The sequence below is a fragment of the Triturus cristatus genome, chromosome 8, assembly GCF_964204655.1.
Source record: "Triturus cristatus chromosome 8, aTriCri1.1, whole genome shotgun sequence".
In the NCBI taxonomy this organism is placed as follows: domain Eukaryota; kingdom Metazoa; phylum Chordata; class Amphibia; order Caudata; family Salamandridae; genus Triturus; species Triturus cristatus.
In genome coordinates, this window is record NC_140591.1 from 887926610 (window position 1) to 887941875 (window position 15266).

The 15266-nt window shown below is 46.2% G+C and overlaps 1 protein-coding gene across 2 annotated transcripts in view; it reads right to left on the reverse strand.

Annotated features, from left to right (window-relative positions):
* PCYT1B (phosphate cytidylyltransferase 1B, choline) overlaps window positions 1–15266 on the reverse strand; it is a 1395913-nt gene that overhangs the window by 816172 nt on the left and 564475 nt on the right. For both annotated transcript variants that reach the window (XM_085622422.1, XM_085622421.1), the window contains exon 5: window positions 1371–1449. In XM_085622422.1, coding sequence (XP_085478548.1) covers window positions 1371–1449 — 79 coding nt within the window. The remainder of the gene's footprint in view (window positions 1–1370; window positions 1450–15266) is intronic.

Consider the following 15266-nt stretch of genomic DNA (forward strand, 5'->3'; position numbering starts at 1 on the left):
CTGAGCATACCCTCCCACACTAAGTGTGGATAAATTCGATTTGGGAAAAAGGGGGTGGTGATGGACAGAGTTTCTGAATGATGCAGAATACTCTTACCAAGTCAAGAGATCATGGTTTAAATCCATCACCGTTTTTTAGCTCACTGCACCATCCCAGCTCAGAACCTGGCTACATGCAAATTAGTCTGTACCTGTCCCAGTGCATGATGGGAACAGGGCAAACCAAACTACCAAGCCAATTCTTATACTGGGAAGGAAACAAGCTTCCGGGGACCGGTTTCTGGCATCACAGCCTTCGTCGGCCCGGCTTGCCTGAATCCTGATGGTGCAATGAGCAAGGGACTCAAGTCTGAGCATACCCTCCCACACTAAGTGTGGATAAATTCGATTTGGGAAAAAGGGGGTGGTGATGGACAGAGTTTCTGAATGATGCAGAATACTCTTACCAAGTCAAGAGATCATGGTTTAAATCCATCACCGTTTTTTAGCTCACTGCACCATCCCAGCTCAGAACCTGGCTACATGCAAATTAGTCTGTACCTGTCCCAGTGCATGATGGGAACAGGGCAAACCAAACTACCAAGCCAATTCTTATACTGGGAAGGAAACAAGCTTCCGGGGACCGGTTTCTGGCATCACAGCCTTCGTCGGCCCGGCTTGCCTGAATCCTGATGGTGCAATGAGCAAGGGACTCACGTCTGAGCATACCCTCCCACACTAAGTGTGGATAAATTCGATTTGGGAAAAAGGGGGTGGTGATGGACAGAGTTTCTGAATGATGCAGAATACTCTTACCAGTTTTACTGATGTAGCCCAGTGGACCAGTGTGTCTGGCTCCCAGTTTTCCAATGGATTGGAACTCAGCACACGATTTAACCGGGCAGAAAATTGGTCTGGTAAAATCACACGAGGCTTTCTTAAGCTGCAGCAGCAACCAAGCCTCTTGCCCTGTTGTATTCTGTCAGGAGAGCAAACAATGCTCCCTCATGCCAGAATTTTGCTTCCTCTACTCCCTACACAGCTCCCTCCACTCCCACTCTACATATTGTCCATCACATACATTTACCACCTGTTCACAGCAGGTGGTAAATGTATGCATTAAACGCCACGGAATTTCTCCAGGTCACCCAGCAACGGTTAATCGCATCTAATGCCTGATTAACCATGGTTTTGGTCATTAAGCAGACATACCATGCTTCACTGAGGAACATTATTAGGAGATTCCTTGTAGAATAATGATTACAGTGTTGTTACATCAAAAACATCATAAGGAATACGCTTGTACATGAGAGAGGGGAGGCGGTCACCTGGTCGAAATAGGAGAGGGATTACAAATACAAAGACGTTTTAAATAATAACGTTTCCCTCACCTGCCTCTTTGATGTGCTTATATACATCGTCTGATCCCGCTGAGGAGTATGGAATGTCGTCATGAGCTACGAAATCAATCTAAAATAACAGAGAAATAAATGTAAACATTTTATAACTTAATTAACTACAAGATCTTTAGATGTTTATTTCTCTTTCTGGCCATTACTGCTTTTCGCTATTAGCTTTATGAGCCGGATTGGGGAAGGAATACAGTGAGCTAGCTTATTTATAGCCATATAAGACTTGAATTTTGGAGTAACACCTGAGGCTAAAGCGAGGGCATTAACTCACCAGGTCATTAACAATCCTAAATTGTCCAGCACTGCGGTAAATATTATGATATGAAAGTTTAAGTAAATAAGTACATATAATAAAATAAAGTAAAACAATTTTAGATACATTTCAAAACCTTGGAGACCTCAGGCAATGTCCTTAAAAGTTTGGAAGTCTCAACCGAGAGTGTGAAATTATCTTCCCACTTTCTAAGGCCGTATCAATTGGAATTGAACAAATTTATGGCAAGCGAATGGGAAAGGCCACAAAAACATACATACTTTAAAAAAAAGGTTTCAAGCCACATTCAGTGTAGGCATTTCAAAATAAGTGGGGCATGACATGTTTCTTCAGGCTTCAGTAAGGCTTACTTATTTACTAATTGCTTTGCCACATTGCTGGCTGTTAACATGCTGACAACTAGGCACTACAGTACCAGTTAATTGCGCCTACTTTCTTTAACCTATTTTTTGGGCGCTGGACAAAAGTCAATTTTAAAGGATGCTTCTGGTGTAGAGGAATATGACAGCAGAGGCTAGTGAGAGTACTGGGATAGTAAGGAGTTACGTCGGTGCTGTAAGATAAGTCCATGGGCCTGGTCTGCCTGTGAGGCATTACGTCACGTGCTATATTCTCTTCATAGACTGTCAAGCATCATGACACCATTAGCGCTTTTTGTGAATGTATTTATACAGATAATGTCGAAAGAGAGGGTTTTACTGGGAGATCAGTAAAAAATGGAAATTAGGTTCTGAAAACGTATGACAAAAGGAACTGATGCATGTTTGGGATGGCTATCCTCGAGGGACCCAAGGGCGGAAATATCTAACAGCACTTCTGTAATAATATCGTTTCCATTCTAGGGTGACAGCATTTTAACCTTGCACATTTCTCTTTGCCACACAAAACTTTCCACAAACACCATCCAATACAACATCTGGAGATTCTAATAATAGTTGGGCTAAAACAAATTGGTCCTTATCTACACACAGTACCTTAACAAAAAGAGGCTCCACAAACAGTAAGAATTGAATATTACGACATATTACAAATATGCAGTCATACAGGAGTACGTATCACACCTACTTTCCTGTACGTTATTGCGCAGCCTGAGAGGTAAACGCAATCTTCATTGGCACTCAGTAATTTAAAGCAGGACAACTCGTCAATAATTATGATGCCCCTGGACGAAATTGTAGTTTGTGAAACAATTGAAAAGAAAGCTTCCTTTGCTTTATAATTACACTACAACACCCCCTACAAAAAAATCCAACCACTACTTCTCACCACAATTGTACAGAAGTGAGTCTTTGTAAATCCAAGGCTCAAACACAAAGGAATAGAAAATATATCACTTTTATTCGTATATAATTAAAAACAATTAATCATTAAAAGTCAGTTAAAACAGAGTTGCATAAAAGTTACATACATTTCAAAGTCATACATTACTTCTAATGGATACAATACTACATGTGGCTGAAAAAACAACCAATATGTCTATAAAGCAATTCATCAGGATAACACTTCATACAAATAAAGGAAAGACATGCACAAGAAAAGACAACAACTTAACGTGAAGAGTACATTGAAAAAGACAGCAGAATTTGTCATAAACAACACACATCTGTGTTACAGACACATTGGACCTGGAACCCGATAGATTGTGCCAAATTCAATATCTGCAGTTCCAGACACTACACAGATTATGTACCCAGGCGTCGAAGCGCTGCGATGGTGAAAAGTCCAATTAAACCATATTTATAAGGACCCCAAATATGACTCCCACAACACCTGTGTGAGGTCAATGTTTTTTTTTTGAAAGATTTTTATTGAGACCATTATAACACAATACACAAAAGAACAAACATTACAAAACCATCAATTAAAAAAACAAAGAATACAATATTTATGTGAAAAAAAAATAGTACGTAAATGATGATCATAAGAAAATCATAACAACCAGTAAAATTACAAAAAAAACTATCAGGATATAAATGAGAGGGGGAGAAAAAAGACTAATATATATGGTGGAGACAGTGTACAATACGAAGTTGACTGTGCTAAGACATTGCTGCGTATGCTGGGATGCGGGGGGGTCAGTACGAGACGTGGTGGAGAGCAGTGACTGCCAACCTATAACTCAATCAACATTCGGGGGACCTGTTTGAGTAGAAGCAGCCTGAGGAGCGTTCGCTGCAGGTGTGTACGATAAACTCACCATATGTCCCGGGGCCTGGAGGTTGGGGGTAGGAGTGTAGCGTATGTCTCGGATTGTAAGCTGCAGTAAGCAAGGCTCCAAAGCCAAGCAGATTTGGTAGGACAAGACCTTGCCCCCCACAGGACAGCGATCTCACGTTTGGCTAAGAGTAACGCTATCGCTACAAAGCGCCTATAGCAAAGTTTGATGCAGTTAACCAGTCCCAACAGACCTAGTTTCGGAGAGGGTAAAAGGGGGTTATCTATTATTTGTGCAAGTGTTGAAAAAAGTTCCTGCCAATATGCCAAAATGTGAGGTCAGGCCCGGCCATATGCACAAAATCAGCGTCTAATGCATTATGTTAAGGGCAGATCGTGGATTTGGAAGGGTCATATTTGGCCAATTGTCGAGGGGTTATGTAGACTCTATTTGAAATTAAGCAATTTATGTCTGTGGTTGGGGATACTTTTTGAGTTTGGTCGAGGCAATAGGTCCATTCTTTGTCGGTCAGTGGTTGTCCAAAGTCGTCTTCCCACCGCTGTCGGGTTCCCCTGTCCCGCCCCACCCTAAGCGCCAAACAGGCTTTATATAGTTTTGTGACCAGGTGCGACCCGTTTTCGTCAGCAATGAGTAGGGTGAATTCTGTGTACGGGGAGGAAAAGGTGGGAAAATTGTCTCGTAGTGTCCCCTGAAGTCGAGCCACATTAAGAGAGTTCACGCCAGTCAGCCCTGGAAACTGTGTCAAATCAGACAAGTCACGTGCCTGCCCGTCTGGGAATAGGGAGCCAAAGGTATCCAAGCCCAATTTGGAAAGAGTGGCTAGGACCCCCTTTTCAGTGGCAAGGGGTAGAAACGAATTATGGGCAAGTGGGAGGGCGGGTGAGTAAAGAGGGCCATACCCGAGTAACAGGTTGTGCCAATGTTTGATTGTATACCTTATATAAGGCTTTGGCCAAATAGTAATGCAGTATTTACTTAGGTGCCTTTCTTACATCCGGTATTCACAAAAGCTAGGGAGTCTGCCATTCTCCTCAGCTAGACACCTTACTTGTAGAGATCTACTATTGTTGATCTATGATTTCCTCTAGTTTCAATCTAGTGTTTGGAAATTATTATCCTTTTTGTACGTCTCAAGTTCCTATATTTGCAATACTTGGACTACGCCCTTCAGCAATTAGGCCTTATATTAATCCGTCCAGCGCGTCCTAACGCTACATACAGCGTTTCAGAAAGGAGTGGAAACAAGCATTTTAAAATGTTCAAGTCTAATTTGTGTCCAAACTGTGCGCCCTAAGTGGCTAAGAATATGGCCAGATGTGGGTGCCTTGCTCGCTCCCCACTAGATTCAAGCTAGCCTAGCTGATGAGGGGGTGGTACCCCAAAACCGATCCCAGAATGCTTATTTCGGTCCCGGGAGGACCTGGCCTGGAAATTCAGGATGGATTGTTCCCATGGGGAGCAGGGTCAAGACTGATTTGGAAATGGCTGGGTCCTAACTGGGGTGACGTGGATAGCAACATAACGATGGATTAAACCCAGGTCTGTGACTGGGGGTAGGTGTTTGAAAAATTTCAACACTCTGTCCATCACTTTATTTTCTGATGTTACCCTCTAAAGCAAAGCAAAGGAAGCATAAGAGAGGTTTTCCCTGCTCCAGTGTTAAAACCAACTTTAGAGTCCTTTTAGTGGTTTTACCCATTTTGGAGTTGCAAGTTACAATATACATTCCACCCGGAGATTTGATCCACTGTGGCTGTTTCACCAGCGGAGGCAGATGACATTCCTCTCTGCATCCTATTAGTCATTTATTACTCTTTCCACCTTCCAGTGTAGGAAGTACAGTAATATGACTATGAAGATTCTGATTGGCTGGGAAGATGAAAACTGAAAGTTGCACACCTTGTTAATAGGTTTTGGGGTCTCACAAATTCCCCCAATTTCCCATAAGTGCAGTACCCACCCAGAGCTATTACTTGTACTCATTTTGGACTTCTGAAGGATGCTCTAAAGCAACAGGTCAGAAGGCCATGTTCAAGGAACAGGTTACCACATTGCACTTTTCTTTGAGGATCAGGTTAAGCATGTGGCCATAGGAAAAGGCTAAACCTGTTGCTCTGTCTGACAAGACAAGGATTTGGACTGCCAAGTGTGCAGAAGAGCTGATGCTATGAGTCGGTGGAAACAACACTCAGATAACTGAAACCTCCATGGAAGACTGGCTCTAGGAGACAAATGCAACACAAGCAGAAAGATCTGCAGCCCAGGTGCCCTAGAGTAAACCTACGATGAAACTGAATCATTTGCACCTTGAAAATGTTGGCTTTGTGAAGTATCTATATCTTCCTTGTCAGGGCCAAAGACAAAACCTTGGGTTTCCCATTGGTACCTAAGACCCTTAGGTGCCTGCCACTGCCTTAGCTTACGTATGCTGGGTTTGGAACCGCTAAAACATGTTACTGATATTTTCTCATTTTGGGCTCCAGCGGTTCCGGCCATGCTTGTAGACCGTGTGTGCTTTTGACGTTTCACATTTATGTCTTCTGTTTGTCGTTTTTTCCATGTTTTTTTCTTTTCTTCCTCCCTTTTGCTTGTTCTGGAGCTACCTTTTTCTCATCCCCTTTCTCATTTGCTTTCCCTTCTCTTATCTTTCTCTTCTTCTCTCCTCTACTATGGCTAAAGTTCATAATCTTAAAGTTGTGTCGGTAAATGTTAAAGGTTTGCGCCACCCAGCTAAACGTACAAAAATTTTAGATTATCTAGGGAATTGTAAACCTGACATATGTTTTATTCAAGAGACTCATATAGATGACAAAATTTTAGATTATATGAAAAGGAAATGGGTAGATACGATTGTCTCTTCTCCTGCTAATGGTAAGAAAAATGGTGTGGCTATTCTTTTTGCAAAATAATTACACTGTCAAATTTTGAGTACAAATTCAGATGCAGATGGCAGATATATATTCACTAAAATTAAAGTTCATGACTCATTTTTATTTTTACTTAATGTTTATGGTCCTACTGCAGATGATCCTATTTTTTGGTCTACTCTCACTACAGAGGTTTTAAAAGTTGGAAATGTTCCTTTAATTGGTGGAGGTGATTTTTTTTTTTTGAAACCGTTTATTACAAAATTAAAAAAATATACAGAGATGGGCCTACAACCTTCAGGCCGGCCGCTAGCAAGCAAGAGGAGCATGTGATACAAACAATAGCGCGCATGCCGCGGCAAAGGGAAATGCACAGGAGTTAGAAGCGGTGGTAGCCACACCATCCGGGCACACATAACGGTTTCATTTTAATATATATAACAACAAAAGAACAAATCCACAAGGCAACCCACAATCGAAAACAGCAGCATGTGCTCCCCTAGCGGGGGGACCCTACCAATCCATAGGAGTAGCAAGGGGGGGAAAAAGGTCAAGACTGGGATTAGGTGGACTCAGTGTCCGGGACCGGGGAGATAAACTGGCTAAGGGGATGGGGCCGGTGACGAATCGGGCAATAACGGCGGGGTACAGATTCCCCCGCGGTAGGCGTTCCAGGGACCCCACACGTTCACCCATGTCCCAGGCTTACCTCTCGCAACATACACCACCTTTTCCCGAAACATGCACCAATCCATGTTATCCTTCCATGCCGAGACAGTCGGCGACCTCTGGGAACCCCACAGTTGAGCAATGTCGCGTTTGGCCACCATATATCCCAGAGTCACCCACCGCGTCTGCGGCACCGAGTAGTCGGTTGGCTCCCACACATTCAACAGGCATCTCCTCGCTTCGGGCGGCAGCGACACACGCGTTACCACCCGCAGGACCTCATGCACACCACGCCAGAATCGCTCCACCTCCGGGCATTCCCACAAAATATGGAAAAAGGTCCCCAAAGAACCACACCCACGCTTACACAACCCGTCTACAGCATATCCCATACGCAGTAGCCTTGGCCCCGTGACATAGACCCTATGGAGTACCTTGAGCTGGACGAAGCGAAGGCGGGCCGGTATGGCCACCTCTTTCGGGGAGGCCACCGCCGATACCCAGTCCTCGTCATCCAGCTCCAATCCATCGGCCACCCATGCCTCACGAAGGTTAGTCAGCAGTCCCGAGCGGTCATTGATAAGTTTTTTATAGATCAATGAAATCGTGCTGTCCGGTACATGTCCATCTAGCACTCTATCCTCCAGAGGGGAATACTCCGGGATGGAGGCAACGTCCGGGAATACGGAGCATAGCGCATGATGGATCTGCATATACCGAAAGTACTCCCTGTCCTGTAACTGGAATTCTGTCCGTAGCATATCTAACGTTTTGAATCCCCCCCTGGTCCAGAGATCACCCACCCTGCTGATGCCACTTTTCAAAGCCCTTCGAGGTCCACAGGGAGCCCAACTGCTCAGATGCGTATAGTGGCGACGCCCGGGTCAAACGACCTTTCCACCCCATCGCCGCATTAGCCGCGTGCCACACTCGTACCATGACACGCGTGGGGCCCGTCAGACGTGCGTCAAGCGAGCTGGAGTACAGCGCTCGGTTATAATCACCACCCGGCAGTAAAATCTTATCCATTTCAAAGGCCGGGTTTAGAGCGGGCCCGTACAGGCCGTGATTAATCGCAGCCAGCTGGGAGGCCCAATAATACCGTTTGATATCCGGGAGGGCGATCCCCCCGTCATACCACGGGAGCGTCAGCTTCGCCAGGGCGATACGCGGTCTACCCTCCCAGAACAGTCGGCGCTGCAAACTCTCCACCTCGCGAAAGTAGCGCGCCGGGACGACGTCCATTGTGTTCTGCAGAGCGTACAGGAAACGCGGCAGCGACATCATCTTAAACAATGCCGCCCGGCCGAGCGGCGAGAGCGGCAAGCGCCTCCAACGCGCAACATCCTCCTTCAGGCGCTGGAGGGGGGGAAGCAAGTTCTGACTATATCGGGCCTTCGCGTCCAGGGTAATGAAGACACCCAGGTACCGGAATCCCCGCGGGGCGATCTGGATAGGACAGCCCCGCGGAAGGACAGGGTCCTCCCCAGAGAGAACATAGACGCACGATTTAGCCCAGTTGATGACAAGGCCGGAGTTAAGACCAAATGAATGCAATACATCAACCAGCACTATCAGTGATTTACGTGGGGAAGCCAGGTACAGGAGAATATCGTCAGCGTATAGAGATACGCGGTCCTCATACTCGGGGGTCCAGCGGAGACCACGAATAGAAGGTTCCCACCGCAGCCACTCCGCCAGGGGCTCCAAAGCGAGCGCAAAAAGGAGCGGCGATAACGGGCAGCCCTGCCGTGTACCCCTGCCCACCTCGAACGAAGCCGACACTCTACCGTTCACCACGACCTGCGCCAGCGGGCCAGAGTACAGCAATTTTACCCAACTGATGAATCCTGGGCCAAACCCAAACTTCGCGAGTGTCGCCCAAATATAAGGCCATTCAAGCGTGTCGAACGCCATAGTGGCGTCCGAGGACGCCAAAATGGCCGGCTCTCGTATGAACGGGACACGTGCGAGCACCCCATGCAAACGCCGCAGGTTAAGCGCTGTATTGCGATGAGGGATGAAGCCGGACTGATCCTGGTGAATCAAGTCACACACTACGCAGACCAGCCGATTGGCCAACACCTTGGCGAGGATTTTGGGCTCTGCATTCAATAACGAAATAGGCCGATAGGATGTGACCCGGTCCCGTGGCCTCCCCTCCTTATGGATAACCACGATAGTAGCTAGACGCTGGTCTAGCGGGAGGGAACCCGCCGAGTGGGCCGCGAGGAACATAGCACGGAGATGTGGTGCCAGCATATCCGGTCGCAATTTATACAACTCGATGGGAAGACCATTAGGGCCCATGGCCTTGCCGGAAGCGACCGATCGTATGGCGAGGGCAATTTCTTCGGAAGTTGGAGCAGCGTCCAACGACACTCTGTCCTCCTCCGAAAGGGAAGGCAGCGCGATATCCCTGAGCAGGGCGTGGGAATCCTCTTCAGAGCGGGAGGACACCGGGGAATACACCCCACGGAAATAGTCTGCAAAGCAGGAGACAATTTCTTCTGGTTCAGTGACACACACACCATTCTGTTTCTCAATCAACGGGACAACTCGACTCGCTCTCTCCTTTTTGTCCAACCATGCAATCAATTTACCAGCCTTATCACCCACATCATACAGTCTCCCCTGTTGCTCTCTACTGAGGCCCCTGGCCGCCTCCGTGACGAGGGCCTTATAAGCCGATTGCTTGAGTCGGAGAACATGTAATTTGTCATCCGTCACCCCACATTCTAGATCACCCTCCAACTCGGTTATCTCCGCTTCAACACGAGTCACCTCCTCCCGCTCGCGCCTCCGGGAATGGGAAATAAGGGACAAGGCCTCTCCCCTGAGTACCGTCTTGAACGCCTCCCACAATGAGATCGCCGATGACACAGACCCCACATTCTCGTCAAAGTAGCGCTTAAGGGATTTAACCAGCTCTGCGCGAATGGTGGGGTCACGCAGGTACCAGGGATTAATCGGGACCACCCTACCCTCTCCCCTCGGAAGAATATCAAAGTGCAACAAGAGTGGAGAGTGGTCCGAAATACCCCGTGCCAAATGAAGCACCTCCCCTATCCTCCCAACGTGCGCCGCCGGAATCAGGACATAATCTAGCCGTGAGAGACTACCATGAGCCCCTGAATGGAAGGTGTACTGCAGCTGCGTGGGATGTTTCAAACGCCAACAATCCACCAACCCCAAGGTATCCAAGAGGCCAGACAACCATGCCTGGGCACGGGGGAGATCCCTAGGGGGGTGACGATCCACAGTTCCGGAAACCACAGCATTAGAATCCCCCCCCACCACTAGAATCCCCTCCAGAAGGCCAAGGAGGAGGCGCCCCAGATCCGCAAAGGTGGTCGTCTGCAGCCCCGGCGGGACATAGACAGACACAAAAACGACCACTCTGCCCTCCATTCTACCCACCAAAACCGTGTAACGTCCCCTGTCGTCATGGTGCACCTCATCAATCTCCAACGGGAGCGAGTTCTTAACCATAATGCCCACACCCCTTGAACCAGACGTGAAGCCCGAATGGGCCACAAGGCGGTAGCCCCGTCTATTCATGGCACAAAAGGAGTTGCCAATGAGGTGTGTCTCCTGCAGAAAAACTATATCGGGCGAAATTCGCTTCAAGAACTGCAGGACCACACCTCGTTTTATCCTGTCCCCCAATCCATTAACATTCCAGGACAACAAACTCAGTCCCCTACCCCCCATCATAAACAGAAGCCATCACTCGTCCCCCTGAGAGCACTTTAGAAATGATACAACAATGCTTTTGCCTTGTGGTAGAAACGAACAACACCCCACCCCAACCCACCCACCCCAACAAAACTCCCCCCTCCCTGCACCCCTGCATGAGCCCAGACAGCCCCCCCAACTTGCAGTGTGCCTGTCGCCCCTATATAGTGAAACTAGCTAGACCCCCTAGAGGAGGAAAGAGTACCCCTTCTAGACCCCACACAACCTCCAAGGGAGGGGAAAGAACAAAGACAGAAGCTTTAGTCGAAAGTGGCATCATAGTCGTCCAGAGTGAGGTCCAATATCAACCCCTCAGTCCCGATCCAGTGGGCCGTCTCCTCCCGCCGCCCCCCCCCCCCACCATCCCGAGCACTACCCCCAGACAGAGTGTCCAGCCAGTCCCCGGCCGCTTCGGGACGATCAAAAAAGTGCGTGCGACCATCCACCTCTACCCGCAGCTTGGCCGGGAAGAGCATGGCGTATTTTAAGTTCATGTCCCGGAGCCGGCGCTTAACACCCAGGAAACTCAGTCTCTGTTTCTGGACCGCTTGAGTGAAATCGGGATAAAAGTTCACCTCCATATTGTTCAGCTTAATCGGCCCTTGCAGTCTGGAGGCTTGCAAGATCGCGTCCCTGTCCCGAAAGTTAAAAATCCGGGCAATGAGAGGCCGTGGAGGGGCTCCGACCTTCGGCCTTCCCCCGGGAACTCTGTGGGCCCTCTCCACGGCAAAGAATTTACTCAGTCCCCGAGGCTGGAGATGGGTAACGATCAGGTCCTCTACAAAAAGATCCGCCGCCGCTTCCTCCCGTCCCTCGGGTACTCCGATGATGCGGATGTTATTCCTCCGGGCCCGACTCTCGGAATCTTCCAGGCGCCGATCCATAAGCACACTCGCCTGACGAAGTCGGTGCACCTCCGTTTGGAGGGCCGCCACCTCAGTCGTGAGGCCCGACGCGGTGTGGGCCAAAGAATCGACCCGGTCGTTGGTCTTGGATAGATCAGCCCTCACCATGTTGACATCCACTAGGACCGCGTTGATTTTATGGGCTAAGGTGTCAAACCGCTGGCCCACCGAGGCCTTCATCTCAGCAATGGCGCCCATGACGTCTTGCAAAGTCAACTCTGTGGGCAATTCCGGGGCATCCGGAGGGCACTCAGAGGACTTGTGCGGTCCACCGGGAGATCCTTTCGGGAGGGTGTAGCGGTCCATGATGTTGGCCTGATGTGCGGCACCACGCCGGGTCGACTTGGCCTTCAACCGATCGCCATCTTGTTTCGTGGCCATCGTCGCGGGTCTCACCCCCTCACCAGCCACGCAGTAAAAGTCAAGCAATCAAGGCCACGGGCTCCGGGGGGTCACCCCAGGACGGCAGAGCGGGCCACAGCAGGCAGGCAGGCTGGGTCACCCAGCGAGGCCACCCCAACACAAGGAGCGCCGCGATCCCACTTGTAAAGACGGCAAGGGGGCGCGAAAGTGAAAGTGCGGGGTACGCGACTCGCCAGGCCCAGCCCGCCGTTGTTGTTCACTTTGCACCGGGTCGCCCCCAAACGCGAGTCCGGGGTCAGGAGCGAAGGAGGCCGCAAATTTCAATCGGTGCTCACTCCGGCACCCGAGGTCCGATTCGAGAACGGGAAACGGGTACCACCTCGGCTCAGGCTCACCGACACAGTCCCCTCAACCGATGCAGGATGAAGACAGGATAAACGTAGGAGGTCGCGGTGGTCCTCGGGAGCCTCGCACCTACGCGGCCATCTTGGTTGGTGGAGGTGATTTTAATGTTATTTCTGACCCTTTATTAGATAGATTATCTCTTACTAAATTTCAACCTTCTAAAGTATATTTTGTGTTCAAAGCCTTTCTTCAAACCACTAAATTAGTAGATATTTGGAGATTACATTTCCCCACAAAAAAAAGTTTTACTTTTTTTTCCAACCATCATAACTCCCATTCTAGAATTAATTGTTTATTGATTTCCAGGCAATTCATTAATTCAGTACAAGATCCTTAAATTGGTAACATAGATGTCTCAGACCACGCTCCGATTTCCTTGGTTTTGAATTTAGAATCAACTTATGCTAAACAGTCTAGATGGCGAATGAACACTGGTATGAAATGAACAGAACAAACCTACACTTTTAACAGCCATTAAAGACTATTTTTTATTTAACCCAGAAGATTCTACCTCTATGATTAATAGATGGGATGCTTTTAAAGCTTATATTAGGGGGGTAACGATCTCCATTATGGCGCACGATACCAAAATATTTAATGCAAATATTAAAGACCTACAAAAACAAATTGCGAAAAATGAACAACTTTTTATTACCTCCAATGATCCTCAATATAAATTTAAACTGCAAAAATTGCGATATGAATTTAATTCTATCCTTAGTAAAAGAGCAGGTATTCAAATCTCTAATGCTAAAGCCAGATTTAGTTTTAATGCCAATAGATCTGGAAGACTCTTAGCTAATTATCTATGCATAAAAAAGGACAAAACTCAAATCAATTGAATTCATGGTCCTCATGGTGAAATTGTTTTTTCTCACAATGAAATCATTACGGAATTTTTGAATTTCTATTCTAAATTATATAATAAACCTGATTTTCATGATGCTTCTTTAATTGATTCCTTTTTAGCTTCCTGTGGATTACCTAAAATATCACAATCTGATAAAAATTGACGTGATACTCCCATCACTAGAGATGAAATGTTGTCAGCCATAAAATCCCTTAAACAAAATAGGTCTCCTGGTCCTGATGGGATACCAGCAGAATGTTACAAAGAATTTCAATCACACCTTTTGCCTTTTTGATTTCAACTTTTTGAATTTTTTGGATCTACAGGTTCTACCTCTGGTTCCTTTACTGAAGCTTTAATTATTGTTCTGCCAAAGCCAGATAAAGATCCCACTCTTGTATATAACTATCGTCCTATATCTTTAATTAATCAAGATCATAAATTATATGCAAAAATACTCGCTACAAGATTAGGCCCTATTTTAGATTCCATTATCCACCCTGATCAATCTGGCTTTATGAAGAATAGATATTCTGCAAATAATACAAGAACTTTGCTACATGTTATTGAACAAAGTTCTACTTTAATGCTTCCCTCAGGTATTTTAGCTTTAGATGCTGAAAAAGCTTTTGATAAAATACATTGGCAATTTTTATTTCATACGTTATCATCATTTAATTTTGGAGAGTCTTTTATATGTATGATTTCAGCTCTGTATTATGCCCCTACTGCACGTTTATATATTAATGGTCAAGTTTCTCATCAATTTTCACTTTTTAGAGGTACAAGACAAGGATGTCCCCTTTGCCCACTTTTATTTTTAATTGGTATTGAACCTTTTCTTTCTTCAATAAGAAACTGTGATGATATTATGGGAATCACTATTAAAGATATTCTGGTTAAAACCCTTGCATATGCAGATGACGTGCTTTTATTTATTAGTGACCCCATATCCTCTTTCCCCTCTTTAATTAATATTATAGAAAAATACTCTACAGTTTCAGGATATACTTTAAATACCAACAAAACTGAATTTTTCCCTTTAAATATTTATTGCACTCCTGATATGCTCCCCATGAATGGAATAACTTGGCAACAGAATAAATTAAAATATCTTGGTATCCTATTTTCTTCATCCATAAAATCAACAATAACTTGAAATTGACCGGTAGGGTCCCCCCCAGGGGAGCACATGCTATTGTTTCCGATTGTGGGTTGCCTTGTGGACTTGTTTTCTTCGTTATTTATATAAAAATGAAACCGTTGTGTGGGGTCCGGATGGTGTGGCTGCCAACGCTTCTTTCAACTCCTGTGATCTCTCTTCTGCCGCAGCGTGTGTTCTACTGTTTGTATTATATGCTCTTTCTGTCTGCTAGTGGCCGGCCTGAAGGTTGTAGGCCCATCTTTGTATATCTTTTGGATTCTGTAATAAACGGTTTAAAAAAAAAATTAAAAAAAAAATAACTTGAAATTGTGATTTTATATTAAATTATATTAAAGATAAAACTTCTAAATGGTCATCATTGCATCTTTCATGGTAGGGCAGAATGGATTCTATCAAAATGACTATAGCTCCTAAAATCTTTTATACCCTTGCCATGATTCCTACTCAATTCCCATTAAAGTTT